Genomic DNA, 17269 nt, shown 5'->3' on the forward strand with positions numbered 1-17269 from the left:
TAGTGTGCCCAGATCCGGGACCATCTCGAGGGCGGGGAGACTCCACCCATCACATATCTCCCGGGGAGAGGCGGAAATACCCGAGCTAGCTCGGTTCACCTTGATCCCCTGCCGTTTCCTGGGAGGGTCTCGTGAGAGCTCTAAGATTTAGAAGCTCCCACCTTTACCCGCCCGAGACTGTCCACACGGAATTGAGCTTCCAATCCCAACAAGCTTCAGTTCATATAAATCTTTCCAGGCTTTTCTGAAGTCCTCCTGTTCATCATTTCTTATAGCACAGTAGTATTCCATTACATTCATATACCACAACTTGTTCAGCCATTCCCCAGTTGATGGGCATTCCCTCAATTTCCAGTTCTTGGCCACCACAAATATTTTTGTACATGTGGGACCCTTTCCCATTTTTATGATCTCTTTGGGATACAGTCCTAGAAGCAATATTGCTGGGTCAAAGGGTATGCACATTTCTGTAGCCCTTTGGGCAGAGTTAGGAATTATTACTTGATGGGGGTTACAAGATGGTCCTCTTTTGGGGGGACAGAGGAAATGGAAAGCTTCCCTAGAGGTGGCCTTGTGGCTAGCCATGGGTCTCTGCCCCCTAAGGTCGGTGGCCTGTATTTCTCTCTATCCCCATGGGGCAGTGTCTAACCCCTCTCTCGCAGGGAAGGATATCGTTTGATCTATTTCTTCTGTATGTGGTTTGTGGTATTGCTTTAGGTGTAAAAAGATTCCTAGTTACGACTGTAGTGAGGAAATGAGCGAAGACTGGGATTTCTTATGATACAGACAATGTCCAAGAAAAGGTGTCTTTTATTCATACGACTCATGATTGGAATTAAGCCATCAACTCTGTTGTTTACCTGGAAGAACTTTCTAAAACAATTGGATTTTTGAGTCAAAGGTCCTGGATTCAGATCTTGGTTCTGTCACTTACTACCTGGGTGACCTTGAGCAAATCATGTAACTTCTCTTTGACCTCAGTTTTTGAAATTGTTAAAAGAGGGGATTGGACTAGGTAACCTCACAGGTCTCTTCTAGCTCTACGTTCATGATCCTAGTGGAGAGATTCCAGGGGCCCTGGAATAGGCAATTGAATGATAAGACATTCAAAAGGAGTTTTTTTATATGGATGGTGAATAGGCACACTCAATAATCTATAACACGGAACAACTGATTTAACTCTTTTTAAATTTGTTTTTAGGAGGTAATGGGTTAAGTGACTTGCCCAGGGTCACACAGCTAGTAAATGTCAAGTGTCTGAGGTCAGATTTGAACTCAGGTCCTCTTGACTCTAGGTCCAGTGCTTTACCCACTGTGCCACCTAGCTACCCCAGTTGATTAACTCTTGCAAAAGACTTTTTCTTCTTCTATGAAACCCAGGGTGAGTGAGAAGAATTAAAAATTCTATTATGTTTGTTTGAGACTCCTGGAGGCCAAAGTAGTTCCTCTCAATAGGTTAGAGTCTATTGAATACTGTTCAATACCTAGCACAGAGTCTTGCACATAGTAGGAACTTAACGCATATCATAAAACAATTAAGTCACTTGTTGTAGCAAAATTTTGGAAGGGGGTCTGATCCTATCTTACATTTGTCTAGCACCAAAGAGTCTTTGAAGCACTTTCACACACATTTTCTCATTCAATCTTCATGAGGACCCTATGATTTATGACAACTAAATATTACTATTCCCATTTTACAGATGAAAAAATGGACTTTAAGTGATTTGCCCAAGAACTAAGGATCACAGACTTAAAACTAAAAGGGATTTTAGAAGCCAATACCCTCTTTTTATAGAGAAGGAAACTGAGGTCCAGAGAGAGATGCAACTTAACTTGTCCAGGTCCCATAAGCGCGCGCACACACACACACACACACGCACACAGGTAATGCTAGGATTCACACTGGGTCCCTCTGAGGCCAAACTATCACTCTAATGCCAAACCTATCACTCTAAGCATTGTACTACACTGCCTCCCTTGCTGCCAGAGTTGGAGATCAAACCTGAGCTTTAAAACTCCAGATTCATGGCTCCACACTGTTTTTTACTGGTTGGGTCTTCTTTGTTAGGTGCTTTCTCTGTGAGAATTAAAGGTTAGGGATGGTTGTTTCTATTTAAAGAAAAATAATCTGGAGAATAGGATAGTGAACTTAGTGGCCAACAAATTGAAATGGACCTTGTTATGTGAATGTTACGTGGACTGAGGAAAGAAATTCCAAATATGGGATGGAGTTGAGTTAAAGAGTTTGATATTTTAATGTTTTTGAACTACAAATATTTAATTTTCATCACTTAGCTTAAACTCAGAACTCAGTGCTGTTGCAAAAAGCCTTGTTGGCATAAAAGTAGTAGGAAGGTGAATGACCGTCATGAGCATTTGCAAGCTGAGCATTCTCTGGTGGCCAGTGGGGATACAGGAACGTTTTAGGAAGGCTATTTCATTCATGTGTCAGAGTAACGCTAATGGGACAGCTTGGCAGGACGCTTGAGTGTGGTGACATCTGTTGGACAATTCAGATGTTGCATGACCTCTTTGGGAAATTAATATAGTGACACATTATTTCTGCACCATATGGGTTGACTATGAGCTGCTAAGGATACTCCAATAACCCAAGTGTCACAAGGAGCACACACGAAGTTTGCACGCAGCCCACACGTGTCCCATGAAACACCTAGATCAACATGCTTGATCTCCGCCTTCTAGCTTATAGTCTTAAGAAAGCAATATTTGGTAACACCTCAGTGACCTTTAGGGCAGCTAGATAGCACAGTGGATAGAGTGTTAGACTTGGAGCCAGGAAGACCTGAGTTCAAATCTAGCTTCAGACACTCACTAGTTGTGTGACCCTGGGCATGTCATTTAACCTTGTTTGCCTCAGTTTCCTCATCTGTGAAAATGAGCTGGAGAAGGAAATGGCAAACCATTCTAGTATCTTTGCCAAGAAAACCCCAAGTGGGATCAGGAATAGTCAAACATGACTGAAAAATGACTAAACCACAACGTGATCCTTGAAATAAGATGGTCCTGGAGATAGCAGCAGAAAGTAACTGGCTGCATCTCTAAAGCTCTTTTGTTGTGCCTTTGCTGGCAGTCTCCCTGACAGAGCTGGCTAATGTTAGTACTCTTTGGTGCAAAGAAGGTAGGAGAGGATTTCACAGACTGATCATGTTACCTGGGCTTGGGGATGAACTCTGTGAGTTGGCATGCTTCACACAGATCAGGAAGTGCTGCCAGCACAAGTGTCCTAAAGGAAATCCTGGAATAAAATAATGACATGAATAGTCCTTGTTTTGGTTTGGTTTTATGTTGTACAAATGATTACACTTGACAGTCAAAGCTGTCAGTTTTCAGAATGTTTGTTGAGGCAAACTAAGAAAGTCAATAATGGAAGGGCATCAGAAATGGGCGTGGATCTCCAGAAACACTAAGGAAGAGTTTTTGGTTCCAATGAACAGCACCCCGAATGACTAAAGGTGAGATTAGTGAGCAGGAATGCTTTACTTTGTCATATAAGCTTACAACAACAAGTATGAACAGGCCAGGGAGAAAGGATAAAAATGAGGTTCTTTCATAACTTGTTATATTGGGAACTGGTAGCAAGATGGCAAGTCCTTAGAACATGATTCCAGATTGTTCTGGTTTTACTAGGCAGGCAATAGGGTCATTAGATATAGATATAGAGCAGAAAGAGACTGTACAAACCACCTGGTCCAATCCTCTCATTTTACAGATGAGGAAACTGAGAACTAGAAAGGTTAAATCCCTTTCCCAAGGTCACTTAGGTAATAAATGGCAGAGCCAGCTCCAGATGCTGCTGGATTGAGCCTTTATTGGCTAGTGAGTAAGAACTACAGGCTTCCCTTTGGTCTGGATTCCTGTCCTGGTTATTCCACTAACAGGTTTCAGATTAGGCTGGAGGTGGAAACTGAGACCCTGTCCTGCTTCTGGAGTCTGAGCAACACCTCCACAGTTTACTTCTGAAACTGGTCCTGGCTCTGTACTAGAACCTGCACTGTCTCCTCATCCTGGTGAGCCTCACCTAGGTAGAGGTCCCCTCCTCAGTCCATCCTGAGTCTATGACTGGATAGTAAGCCACATCACTGACAGCTGGCAGCTGTTCCTGAATCCTGTACAAGGTCTCACTCTCCTATAGGACTCTTCTTGCCCTGGGGCACAATTTGATTCCCATTTTCATACTTGTACAGGAATGTTCTTTGGTTATTCCTGGCAACACCCTATACCCAGTATCTGCAGACCCACTGTGATTTTTTTTCATAGATTTTACAACTACAACTTTCTAAATCTGTTTGGAGGTATTGTGGGAGAGAGCTCAGCTGTTCTTCCACCATCTTGGCTCCAACCCTCCAATCCTTCACTTGACTGTTTTATGGAATGGTCTCTAATCCTCTCACTTTCTTAGCCTCTAAATTATCTATTGTTGTTGTTGTCCAGTCATGTCCAACTCTTTCCTGTGGACCCTAATGTCCACAGGATTTTCCTGGCAAGGGTACTGCCTTGGTTTGCCATTTCCTTCTCCAGGGGACGAAGGCAAACAGAAATTAAGTGACTGGCCTGCGGTCACACAGCTGTTAAGGGTCTGAGGTGAAATTTGAACTCGTCTTCCTGACTCCAGGCCCAGAGCTCTATTCACTGAGCCACCTAGCTGCCCCTAGGTTATCTATGTGCTCATTTCTTTTTTTTTTAAATTACATATATTTCGTTTTCAACATTCACTTTCATAAAATTTTGAGTTTCACATTTTCTCCTCTTTTTCTTCCCCCTCCTCTAGAGGGTGTGCAATCTCATATGGGCTCTACTTACACATTCATAGTAAACATTTTTTCCCCTTAATCATGATGTAAAGAATTAGAACTAATGGGAAGGACCATGAGAAAGAGGAAACAAAACAGCAGAAGAACAGGCGAGTAAATGGTATTAGGAGTCTTTTGGTGTTGTCTTAGACCCATATTGCTGAGAGGAGCTAAGCCTGTCAAAGCCAGTCAGCACACATGGTGGCTGTTACTGTGTACAATGCTCTCCTATTTCTGCTCCCTTCACTCAGCATCAGTTCATTTAACAAAGGGTCTTTCTCAATTTCAGACTTGTAATGACTTCTGCCTGCACCCAGCCCATAATTCCTTTATTTGCCTTTCTGTGTTGTACAATACCCAAGAGCTAAGCAATGACTCACTCTCATGGACGTCCCAGTGCAGAGCTGAGCTGAGTACCAGAGAACTCACTTCCACATAAAAAGTGGCACTCTGGCCTAGATCAATTCAGATCAAACCTATGGTGCAGAAGCTGACACTTCTGACAGGGGTAAACCCCAAAACACCCTTGAGGAACAGAAAAAGTTTAATCTTAGGAAACATTCTAGAAAATAAAAGACAGAGAGAGAGAGAGAGAGAGAGAGAGAGAGAGAGAGAGAGAGCTATATGCACAAAAATATTTGTAGCAGCATTTTTTTGTTTTAACATAAAACTGAAAAAGTGGCCATCAGGAGGGCGAGTCTGTCAGTTAATAAAGATTAAATGCCTGCTATGTGCCAGGTACTATGGCTAAGAACTGGGAGTGCAAAAAGAGGTTAAAAAATAGCTTTGCCCTGAAGGAAGACATAATCTGATGGGAGCGACAAGCAAACGAACATGTACAAACAAGCTACACACAGGCTAAATAGGAAATAATTGACAAAGGGAAAGCTCTAGAATTAAGAAGGGGAGAGACTCACTGTAGAAAATGGGATCTTTTCTGGGACTTGAAGAAAAGAAAGGAAGCCAATAAGTGGAGATGTGGAAGAAGAGCATTCCAGGCATGGGACACTGCCAGAGAAAATGCCTGGAGTCAAAAGACAGAGTGTCTTGGTTGTGAAACAGCCAAAAAGCCAACGTCCCTGGATAGAAGAGTATATGGTAAGAGTACAGTGTAAGAGGACTGGAAAGGTAGGAGGGAACTAGGTAATGAAAGGCTTTGTGCATCAGAGGATCTTGTACCTGATCCTGGAGTTGATAGGGAGTCACTGGAGTTTACTGAGTAGGAAGGTGAAATGGTTGAACCTGTGCTTAAGGAAAATCACTATGGTGGCTGAAAGGAGACTGAATTGGAGTGGAGAGAGACCTGAGGCAGGCAGACCCACCATCAGGCTATTGCAATAGTCCAGGCACGAGGTGATGAAGGTCTTCATTACGGTGGTGGCAGTGTCAGAGGAAACAAAGGGCCATATTTGAGACATCTTACAAACATGAGGTCAACACTCCTTAGAAACAGATTGGATATGGGGGATGAAAAATAGTGAGGAGTTGAGAAAGACACTTAGGTTGTGAGCCTGAGGGACTAAGAGTATACTATTGACCTCTACAGTAATAGGGAAGGTAGGAGGCGGGGAGGATTTAGGGGGAAAGATAATGAGTTTGGTTCTGAATATGTTGAATTTAAGATGTCTTCTGGACATCCCTTGGGCAGCTAGATGACTTAGTGGATACAGTGCTAGGCCTGGAGTCAGAAAGAGTTGAGTCTAAATCTGGCCTCTACTAACTGTGTGACCCTGGGCAAGTCACTTAACCTCTGTTTGCTTTAATCCACTAGGGAAGTAAATGGTAAACCACTCTAGCATCTTTGCCAAGAAAACCCCATGGACAGTATGGACCACAGGGTCACAAAGAGTCAGAATCAACTGAATGACTGAACAACAGTACTGAACATCCAGTTCAAGATGTCTGAAAGGCAGTTGCAGATATGAGATTGGAGAGCATCAGAGAGCTGGGGACAGGATAGGTAGATTGGAGAACCACCAGCATGGATGGTAATTAAATCCATGGGAGCTGAGGAAATCACCAAATGAAGTAGTATAGAGGGAGAATATGAGGCCTAGGGCAAAACTCCAGGGGATACTTACAGCTAGAGGGTGTGATCTGGATGTGGATCCAGCAAAGGAGTCTGAGAAAGAGCTGTCAGAGCTGTAGGAAGAGAACCAGGAGTAAGTGGTGTCCTGAAAATTTAGAGAGAGGAGAGTATCAAGGAGGAAGGGGTGATCAGTAGTGTCAAAGGCTACAGAGAGATCAAGGAGAAAGAAGATAGAGAACAGGCCACTGGGCTTGGATATTAAGAGATCATTGGTAACTGGAGAGAATAGTTTCAGCGGAATGATGAGGTCAGAAACTCTATTTTAAGGGGTTAAGAAAAGAGTAAGAGGAGAGAAAGTGGAGGCACCTATTATAGATGGGGAAGAGAGGAGAAGGAGCTTATGGAAAATGGTCCTATTTTCTTTTTTTTGGAGGAGGGGTTAAGTGACTTGCACAAGGTCACACAGTTGGTGTCAAGCGTCTGAGGCCGGATTTGAATTCAGATCTTGAACTCAGGTCCTCCTGTCTCCAGAGGTGGTGCTCTACTGACTATGCTACTTAACTGCCCTGGGTCCTAGTTTTGTCTATAAAATATGATGCAAAGTTCTCAGTTGAGAGGAGAGAAAGAGAATCCATGAGAAGTTTAGGAAGAATGAAAAGGTTTGAAAGAGTCTCTTTGGAGAGTAGGATAATGAGATGATGAGGGAGGTATAGTAGAACTACTTAGCAGCCAGTGTCCAGCTGAAGTTAGTAACCCTGGACCCAGTCAGAACAGCTGCATGATTTTCTTGACCTTCAGCGAGCAGCACGTATGTAAGAACAGAAGTGGTGAATGGTGGAAGTGATCCAAGGGCTGAGACTTGGCGGGACACAGCACAGTCAATGACAAGATAAGGGGCCAGGAACGCAAGAAAAGAGGACAGTGGAGAGTTAACTGGTTCACCAAGGGGTCAAGATGGGGAAAAGGAGAAAGAGAGGCTAGTGCAGAGGACATGACCTGGGAGAGAACTGAGGGGTCAAGGGGTTGGAGGGGAGCAGCTAGACAAAATGTAATGTAATATTATTACAATGTATTATTGCCTTGTAAGAAATTATGAAAGGGATGGATCCAAAACCTAAGAGGACTTGCATGGCCTGATGCAGAGTAAAATCAGCAGAACCAGGAGGACAATTTATATGATGACCACAGCATTGTAAAGAAAACAACTGGGAAAGACTTAAGAACTCTGATCCGACTTGTAAAGAGTGATAATGCTCCGTTGAATTTACTAATGAAAAATCAAATGGGAAGTGGGTTCCACAAATACACTTCAGATGTGCTGCAGCAGGGCTAGCTGCTTGCCCTATCTACATTTCATCCTGTGACTAATAGTGTTTTACAGATGAGGAAATGAAGGCTCAGAGAGGTTAGTGCCCAGTGGTAGAGAGAGGCTTCTTACTCTACATCCAGAGTTCATCTCTATTACCTCATGCTACATCTAGAACTGGCTCCAGTATTTACTGAACTGAATTCCCTCCTTTCATAGGTGAGAATGTGACTTACTGCTAGTTTGTACCACAGGCAGGACAAGACCCCTCATCTCACTCTTACTCTGGTTCTCTTTCTTTGGCATCTACAAAATGAATGTATTATACCTGGACGGGTAATTTCATCCATTCAGTGAGCTCCTAATGTAGAAACCACCTCCAATGATGCAGAAAGACAATATGGCTTAGAGTCTTATAGGGTTGCTTGTGCCACTAGCAGAAGAAGTAGCTTAACCAGAGTTGACTTGAGGCCAGGACTTCCTGACTCTAAAGTTGTACCTTCATCCACTAGGCCACATTGTCTCTCACAAATAATATATTCCAATAGTGCAGAACAAATGTATGATCAGTGTTCTTAATTACTAATCATATGTATGATCATATACATATACTTTCTGTTATTCTTATACCTTTAGAAGATTCTTCTAAAGAGTAAACTCTTTTTGAAAGAAGAAAAAGCAGACGCAGAAGCAGGAGGAGGAAGAGGAGAAGATCTAAAGACAATGCCCGGTGGTTGTACTACCTCAAAACTTTATTTTGCCAGACTTTCTTCCATTCTTTCCTTCTATTCAACTCAGAAATCTCATGTTTTCAAAAGCATTTAGGTGATGCTAATGGGTTTATGACTTTTAAGTGATGACATCAAATAACTAAATATTATACATATAATTTATAGTATAATTACATAATTAGTAATAATTAAATAAGGCCTTATTAAATAAGACATTACTTAAACTATTCAACATCAACTATGATAACTACAGCCAGTCCAATCTTTCACTTTATATACTGTACTTTACAGAAAGCATACCAGATACAGGCAAAATTTATGTATTTGTATGATTTTTAAAAATTATATTTGTTAAAAAAGAAAATGTATTGCAGTTAAAACTTAAAGGATGTTTTCTAAATAACCAATAGGCAGAGCAAAAGGAATTTCAAACAGTTTCAAAGATAGGAAGTATGATATTACTTTTTTAAAAAAAATTTATTTGCTGCACCAGTTAGTTTTTTCTTAAGGCAAAATAGATTATTGTTTACACAAGTTATTGACAGTATTTTTTAAAACTTCAAAAATATCAAAATCAAACCACAATATATTTACCCCTTTACTCAGCTCTCCAGTCTACGCTTCTGTCCCAACGAGCAGCTTCATGGTGAATTCTGCACTTCAGTTAGTGGGGTGAGTGATCTTACCACCCCTTTAAGACACCTGTTAGCTTACCGTCTAAGCGATGAAAGAAGGAGAATTACAAGGAACAATAACACTTAATCTCAGCCTGGCTTTCATCAGACTAAGAACAGTGACATTCTACCCAAGCTCCTCCCGTTGGAATTTATTATCTCTCTGGCACGAATTCCTCACCCTTAGTTGTGTCAAGCTGTTTGTCCTAGCAACTAGGTCTCTAAAAGAATATTATATGATCTGAAATGACATGACATGACATAATATATGATATGATGTGATCTGGCACAAGACAACATAATTAATATAATGTAAGGTAATTACTATAATAGTAAAAGCTGGACAATATTATAGCATTTTACTTCAAAATTTTTCAAGAACGTTTCATCTCATTGGTGCAGACCATAACTTTCTCTGCGATTTAGCAGAAACCTTTAAGAACTGTTGTGGCCAAATTATTTACTGCTTTGCAGCCAGTTTGGGGATAAGCTTCTCCATCCTTGGGTAGGCTGGTCAATCAATCATCAGGCCTTTATGAAGTGCCTTCTTCGGACCAGATACTTTGCTAAATGCTGGTGAAACTAAGTTCTAATTGGGGAGACAACAGGGACGTATAGAGGCATTTACAAAGATACATGCAAGGGAAAATACAAAGTGACTTAAGTAGGTGGATAGGGAAAGTTCTCTTGCAGAAAGTGGCCTTTCAGCTGAGTCTTAGAGAAATCCAGGATTCTAAGAGGTAGGGGTGAAGGAGAAGGGAATGTTTCAGGTATAAGAGACAAAAATATAAAGACAGGAGATGGGGGTATCATGTATGAGGAGATCCAAGCTGGTCAGGTGAAGCCGGACATGTGTAAGAAGCCTGGAAAGACAGGGAAGAGCTTTAAGTGACAAAGGGAGAGTTTATATTTGATCCTAGAGATAATGGAGAGCAACTAGATTTTTATCAAGTCAGGAGTTAAAAGGGTCAGATGTAAGATCACTCTGGCAGTTCTGTGGAGGATAAGTTGGAGAGGAAGAGATTTGGGGCAGAGACAACAATCCAAAGGCTACTGTAATATTCTAGGCAAGAAATGATGAGGGCATGAACTAGAGTGGTGGCTCAGTGAGTGGGGACAGATGCTACAGATGCTTTGGAGAAAAGAGCCATATATATGAGGTGAATGAGAGTGAGGAACCAGTGATGACACCAAGATTGCAAACCTGGTGACTGGAAGGATGATGATGTCCTCAACAGTAATGGGTCAGTTCCCTTAACTTATAGGGATGGGGGAGAAGATAATGAATTCTATTTTGGACATCTTGAGTTTGAGATGATGACAGGCTATCCAATTCAAAATGTCTACTAGACAGCTGATGGTGCAGAATTGGAGCTCAAGAAAGAGACTGGGGCTGGATATGTAGATCTGGAAGTCATCTGCAGAGAAATGATGGTAGAATTGATGAGATCACCATGTAAGCTAGTATAAAGAGAAAAGAGAGGAAGGTCCATGGAAGAGCCTTGGGGGACTCCCAGAATTAGTGGATGTCACATGAATCAAGACCCAATGAAGGAGACTGAGGAATGTTTAGTTGGGAGAATGGAGAACCAAGAGAGCAGGGATCCAAAAACCCAAAGAGGGTACGGAAGAGGGTGGTCAATAGCAGAGATAGCAAGAAGGAGGAGCATTGAGAAAATAGCACTGGAATCAACAATTAAAAAATCATTGATAAATTTGGAAAGAAACATTTCAGTTGAGTAGTGGGGGGCGAAGCCAGATTACAGAGGGTTTAGAAGAGAGTGAGAGTAAAGCAAGGGCACTCTGATCTAGGCTATCCATGTGCAATCATGTAAACCATGCAGGCAGCTTTTCAAAAGAGTTTGACTAAGAAGTAGAAGAGACGTATAGTGTCATAGCTAATGGGAATGGTCTAGCTAAAGAGGATTTTTTAAAGATGGGGAAGACCTGGGCATTCTGTAGGCAACAGGAAAAGAGTCAGTAGACAGGAGAGAGGCCAAAGATTAGGAAAAGGGATGATAGTGGGGGCGATCTGTGTGGGAATATGGGGATGGGTGGATTGAGGGTACATTAGAGAGGGTTTGACCTTGGAAGGAAGAAGCGCTACCTCTTCATCAGGAACTTGAGTAAAAGGAATAGGACAACAATGTTGGGGTGGAGAAGGAGATTAGTCAATCAGTCAACAGACATTTATAAACCACCTACTTTGTGCTACCTACTCCCCACTGTTGGGAGAGGTGGGATGGTCAGCCCTGTGTTCCATATTGCAAGGCAAGAGATGTGAATCTGAATTGGTGGAGAGGGTGCTGAGCACAATGTGGTGCTAGGTACCTGTGTAAGGTATAGAGTTGGTAGTAGGGCTTCTGGCATACATTATGCCAGACAGTCCTTGGGAGAGAGATAGATAAAAAGACTGGAATCAGCAGATGTATAGGGAAGCCAACCTCTCCACATCTCTGATTTCCAGCTTCCCTCCCTTCAAGAGTGTTTTCCAGTTGAGTGAGATCCAGGCCTCTGCCTTGGATAAGCTGAGATCTTACCTCTCTCCTATTTAAAGAGCTCATTCACATTTGTGTCTTTTCTGATATATAGTAATAATTTCTCCAATTTCTGTTTGCCATGTTGTGTAATGGCCTTTTGTTTAATCAACATTTGATGGGTAGGAATTAAACTGGTGAGTATAAGCCGACAGCTAGCTTCCAGGGAAGCAATTTTTGTACTCAATCAGATTTGTGCCCCAAGATAGGACATATTGGATGGACAGACAGATATGTCTAGTCCAGTACTCCTCTTAGCAACAGGCAAAGGAAGGAGTAAGCTCAGAGTCACGACCTTTTCCCCATTCCCCTCAAGGTAGAAATTGCATTTCCCTTAGAGCGGAGTAGGTCAGATTCCAGAATATTTATGTATGTTGCCTGCAAGTCATGTGTCTACAAATTAAGACACATATCTTGTATGGACTCACACACATACACTTTACTAGTAAGTGATTGATAGATCATTTCTTAGATGCAAGATACTTCCAATATATGTAGCACTGAATAAAAAACCCCAAGTGAATATTAAGCTGCAAACTGTATCTATAGCATGATTTAGAGACAGGCTCAAGGGAGTTGAGTTAAATAATAAATTTAGGCTATGACCAAGCATAATGGCCCTTTTGTTCTTTATTTAGTGTAGGACCCGTTACTAGCTAATGGCTAGCTGAGTAAGGGATGAATCTCTGGGCTGTAGGAAGATTTCTGAGAATTTAGCCAAGGCTGTGTGAAAATAGTCCCCAATGTCTAGAAAAATAGGCCCAGCAAATATGCCAACTAGCCATGGGGTGAATCAGAACCTTCTCTTTTCTTCTCTTTTAGCTTCCAAACCAGTTACAGTATTTAAAGATCCCAATGTACAGATCTGGAAGCAGAGGCACAGTCCTAGAACCGCTGACAAGTAAAGTAAACTGAGAGAACATCTTTATCTGTCAGAGGCTCTCTGAGTTGTGATGAGAATATAATGAAATATAATTTGTAAGCCTGAAAGCACTATATAAAATCTAGCTATTAATAATGTCTATGATGATGATATTTTAGAGAATCAGCAGCTGCCCTTTATCCCCATGGACCGAGGCTGACCTCCAGGTCACACAGATGGCTAATAGAGGGCCATCTTGAGACACAGATCCAAGAACTAGCAGAACTCCCTGTCTCCACTTTTCCTGAGGCCTGGGGCAACTGCAAAGGCTGTCCTTCAATGAATTTCATCTGGATATAGCAGTCGTAAGTGTGGTCTTTCTCTTTTCCCTTTATAACATAGGTTGATTTACCGCAAAATCACTCATTTATAGAGACATTTGACACTAAGTATAGAATGTGGGCAGGAGAGTCCCTTTCAATTTAAGACAAAATCCTTTGAATTCATAGAAGTAGCACTAATTCACAGATCAGAAGGAGCGCATTAGTTCAAAGCAAAGGTATTTAAACAGCAAAGCAAGTTAAATGACAAGGAATGTAGGATCATTCCTAGATCTAAAATGAAAGAGATTTCAAAAGACATCTCGCTCAATTTGTCCATTTTTTTAATAGGTGAAGAAACAGAGATTAAATAAGTAAAACAAGGTGGCACAGGTAGTACTTGCAGAAGTGGAATTTTTAACCCAGTTCTTCTGTGTCCAGAACAGGTGCTCTTTCAAGAAAATAGAGCCCTCTCTACCAGACGTGCAGAGGTATCTTCTCCCATGGACCCATACACCACCAGAGGGAAAGTCTTATGTCTTTCTCCGTTTTCTAGTATCTTCTGCTGGGCTACTTTCTCCGCTCTGCTGCCATTTGATAGATCCCTGCAGCATGGTTATCTACAATTCCTTCCAGGAAACTGCTCTCTGCTGTTTTTTCACTGACAGCTTCTTCTGATGTTTGCTGGGGCCATCTTCTGGTCTTCTTCTGAACTACAGTTGCCTTGCATCTTCTCAAAACTCTTTTAACACAAAGTCCCAGGAGCTATTTCAATTTTTTTGTGAATCACATAGACAGCTGCATCCAGTTAGCTAGTAGAAACCTTAGTTAAGTCGGTCTCTTCAGTATTTATGCTTCTGCATGAACTAATGCTCCTTGAACTCAGTCTGTTATTTGATTTGGGGGTGAGTACATTTCTTTTAGTTTCAAGTATGCCTGTGGTTGCTAATTTAGGTCCGTACAAATCAACCCAGGAGCTTTATTTAGCAAGACTGCCGAGATGGGGTGGCATAGCATTTGTCCTGCTTCCCTGTAGTCACCGTATTTGCTGTTCTCTTACATATATTAATTGTGAAACTATCTGATCCAGCAATATAGCCTACAGCATGATATGAATTGAAGGTGAATTTCAAATCAGTTAATTAATGCTACTAAAACAAGTGAAATAGTCTGTCAGCGTAGTCTCTTTCCATCTAATGCACCACTGAGTTGACTTTTAGGGAATCTTGCCTAACTGATACAGAGCTCTAAGCTAAAATACATAGGAGACAATACAAAATTTCAGATAGTAAACTTCAGCCTAATCAAAATTAGAGAAAAAGTTGTCCTTTGATTTAAAGACTTGTGAGAATTAGATCACCTGGGAGATATTAGAACACCAATAATTGTTTTTTAAGGGATCTTATAGATGACCTTTAAACAAGTAACCAAACCACCACATCGGTAATATCTTTGCTCTTCCATTTCCCTTTACAAACTTTCTCTAACATCCCCTTTCTGTTCCTTATTCCCCAAATGCCCTTACACTGATCTCTGACAGTATGGGGTCCTTCATCCTACCTAGACCAACTTTCATTCCAAAATCCCTGCTAACTGATGACCTCAGCAGGATGATAACTGACTAATGTGTAAGGCTGACTCAGCCATGACAGCATGTACTCAGAGCTCCCCTGAAAACACTTGGACTCCAATAAGATGGGAACTTCGGGGTTTACAAATTTCCTGACTGCTTCTGGACATGCAGTGGTGAGCTGCAGAAAGGACTCAGCACATAATGCAACGTCTATCATGTGCCGAGCACTTTTGACAAGTATCTCATTTCATCCTCACAACCTGGGAGGTAGATACTTGCTATTAACTCATTTTACAGATGAGAAAACTGAGGCAAACATGGTAAAGTGACTTGCCCAGGGTCACACAGCTAAGGTGTCAGATTTGGAGTCTTCCTGACCCCAGGCCCAGTGCTCTATGCACTGTGCCATCTACTGCCTCTATAGCACTGTGGATAGCATTGTGGGCACAGTTAGGAAGATCTGGGTTTGAATCCTGCCTCTGTCCTAATATGTGACCAAAGCCATCACAACCTCTCAGCATTAGAATCTTCATCTGTAAAATGGGGATGACACCTCAGAGGGTTGTGGTGACAATGAGATAATTATGTTAAACACTTTGGAAAACTTAAAGCAGTGTGTGTGTGTGTGTGCGTGTGTGTGTGTGTATGTTTTCCGTCCTTTCAGACTCTGTGACCCCATTTGGGGTTTCTTGGAAAAGATCCTGGAGTGGTTTGCCATTTTCTTCTCCAGCTTATTTTACAGATGAGGAAACTGAGGCAAACAAGGATAGGTGTCTTGCCTAGGGTCATACAGCTAGTAAGTGTCTTGAGGCCAGATTTGAACTCAGGGAGATGAGTCTTTCTGACTTCAGGCTCAAGCACTCTATCCACTGTGCCATCTAGCTGTCCTTAAAGCAATACATTTCATCTGTTGTTTTCAATATCCTAAATCCGTATTGCACTTTCCTCCACAGCTGTTTAACTTCATGATGAGACTGTGGTAGTCATAAGTCAAGGTCATGGCTTTGCCAGATATTACACACCATTAATATAGATAATTAATCAAGAATTATGGGCTGCTTTGCATAAACCCATCACTGTTACCACTGAACTCAAAGCATTCTCTCTCTTGACAATGGATCAGCAGCAGCAGCATCTTCAAAGAGGAATGAAAGATATTATTATTTTCACTTCTGAAGAGTTTCCCTAGAGATTACCACCTTTCACTGAAGTCCTCTTCTGCTGCCTCATGAGGTCAGGGTGGTTAACCAGCAGGCTGTATGGCAGTGAAAAGGCTTTGAGCACATACAAATAGCTGGTATGTATATAACACTTTAAGGCTTACAAAGCACTTTACTTGATCCCAACAATCCTGTGAGGGATTATCACCATCCCCATTTTCCAGATTAGGGAAATTAAGGTTTTGAGGTTAAATGACCCACCCAGGATCATAGTGTGTAAGGCAGAACTGGAACTCAGGTTTTCACATCCCCAAGTCTAACTCATTATCCATTTGGGTTTAACTTTTTTGGTGACAGCAACTCACAAAACCATCTAAGAGCTGCAGTATGTATAAGAAAAGATTGCCTGTAACTACATGAATTGAAATTCCAGATATCTAAAGAATTAAAATATACCCACTTCATTTTTGGGAAGGGTATTCTCATAGTAATTTGAATATAGGGAGAGGTAGCTCTGATTAGTTATTTTACATATGAAGAATTAGAGGTACAGGTCAAATGATCTAGGTCATGGACCCAGCTGTCGAGTCAATCTCTAGTCTATTGCTTTCTTCATTAGATCTGGACAATCAGATTTGCACTGTTTCTTTGAGAGCATTGTAGAGAATTAATCTCTTGGTTTTTTTTTTCTTAGTGAGCATTCTATCCCAGGATCATCACCACAGTATGAGGTACAGAATACTGCTAGATACCTTTGTCAATAAGCCTTACTGATTTAAATATTAATTTCTCCAGAATTTTAATTCAGTGACTCCTTGAAAGCATTGCATAGTTAAGCAGGAGCTCTGGACGCTTCTATTACACGGGAAAGGGCTTTGAGTATGGTAATGGCTACAGACTGGAACCGCTTCTGAGGATCAACCTAGCTACATGTGGTGAAGGAACCTCTGCACCAGTAGGATTTGGGGATAAGTCCTTTGACCTTGGAAAACTAATTAGAAAACAGTCTCCAATGCTATGTAGTCTCCTATTTCTGCAACGTTAAGGGCGAAAGAGGGAGAAAGTGCTAAGACTCAGTTTTTTTAGATAGTTTATACATTTTAATTGCTGGTGCTCTAAATGTAACTCCTTGACCAGTGGCTTGCTGCAGTGGACTTACTGATGAAACAGCTGATTTATATTAATGTTTACATTCTTACTATAAAAGAGACCAAAAGAAGGAAGGCGCAACTGAAAGGAAAGATGACTCCATAAAAACCAAGGAAG

The 17269-nt window shown here is 41.5% G+C and overlaps 1 protein-coding gene across 1 annotated transcript in view; it reads right to left on the reverse strand.

Moving 5' to 3' along the window:
* Nucleotides 1-5197, reverse strand: part of LOC140502716 (low-density lipoprotein receptor class A domain-containing protein 1-like) — a 34747-nt gene extending 29550 nt beyond the window's left edge. Inside the window, exon 1 of the mRNA XM_072606657.1 lies at nucleotides 5192-5197. Within this exon, the coding sequence (XP_072462758.1) occupies nucleotides 5192-5197 (6 nt within the window). The remainder of the gene's footprint in view (nucleotides 1-5191) is intronic.
* Nucleotides 5198-17269: the final 12072 nt, after the last annotated feature.

Source organism: Notamacropus eugenii, chromosome 4 (genome assembly GCF_028372415.1).
Source record: "Notamacropus eugenii isolate mMacEug1 chromosome 4, mMacEug1.pri_v2, whole genome shotgun sequence".
Taxonomy (NCBI): domain Eukaryota; kingdom Metazoa; phylum Chordata; class Mammalia; order Diprotodontia; family Macropodidae; genus Notamacropus; species Notamacropus eugenii.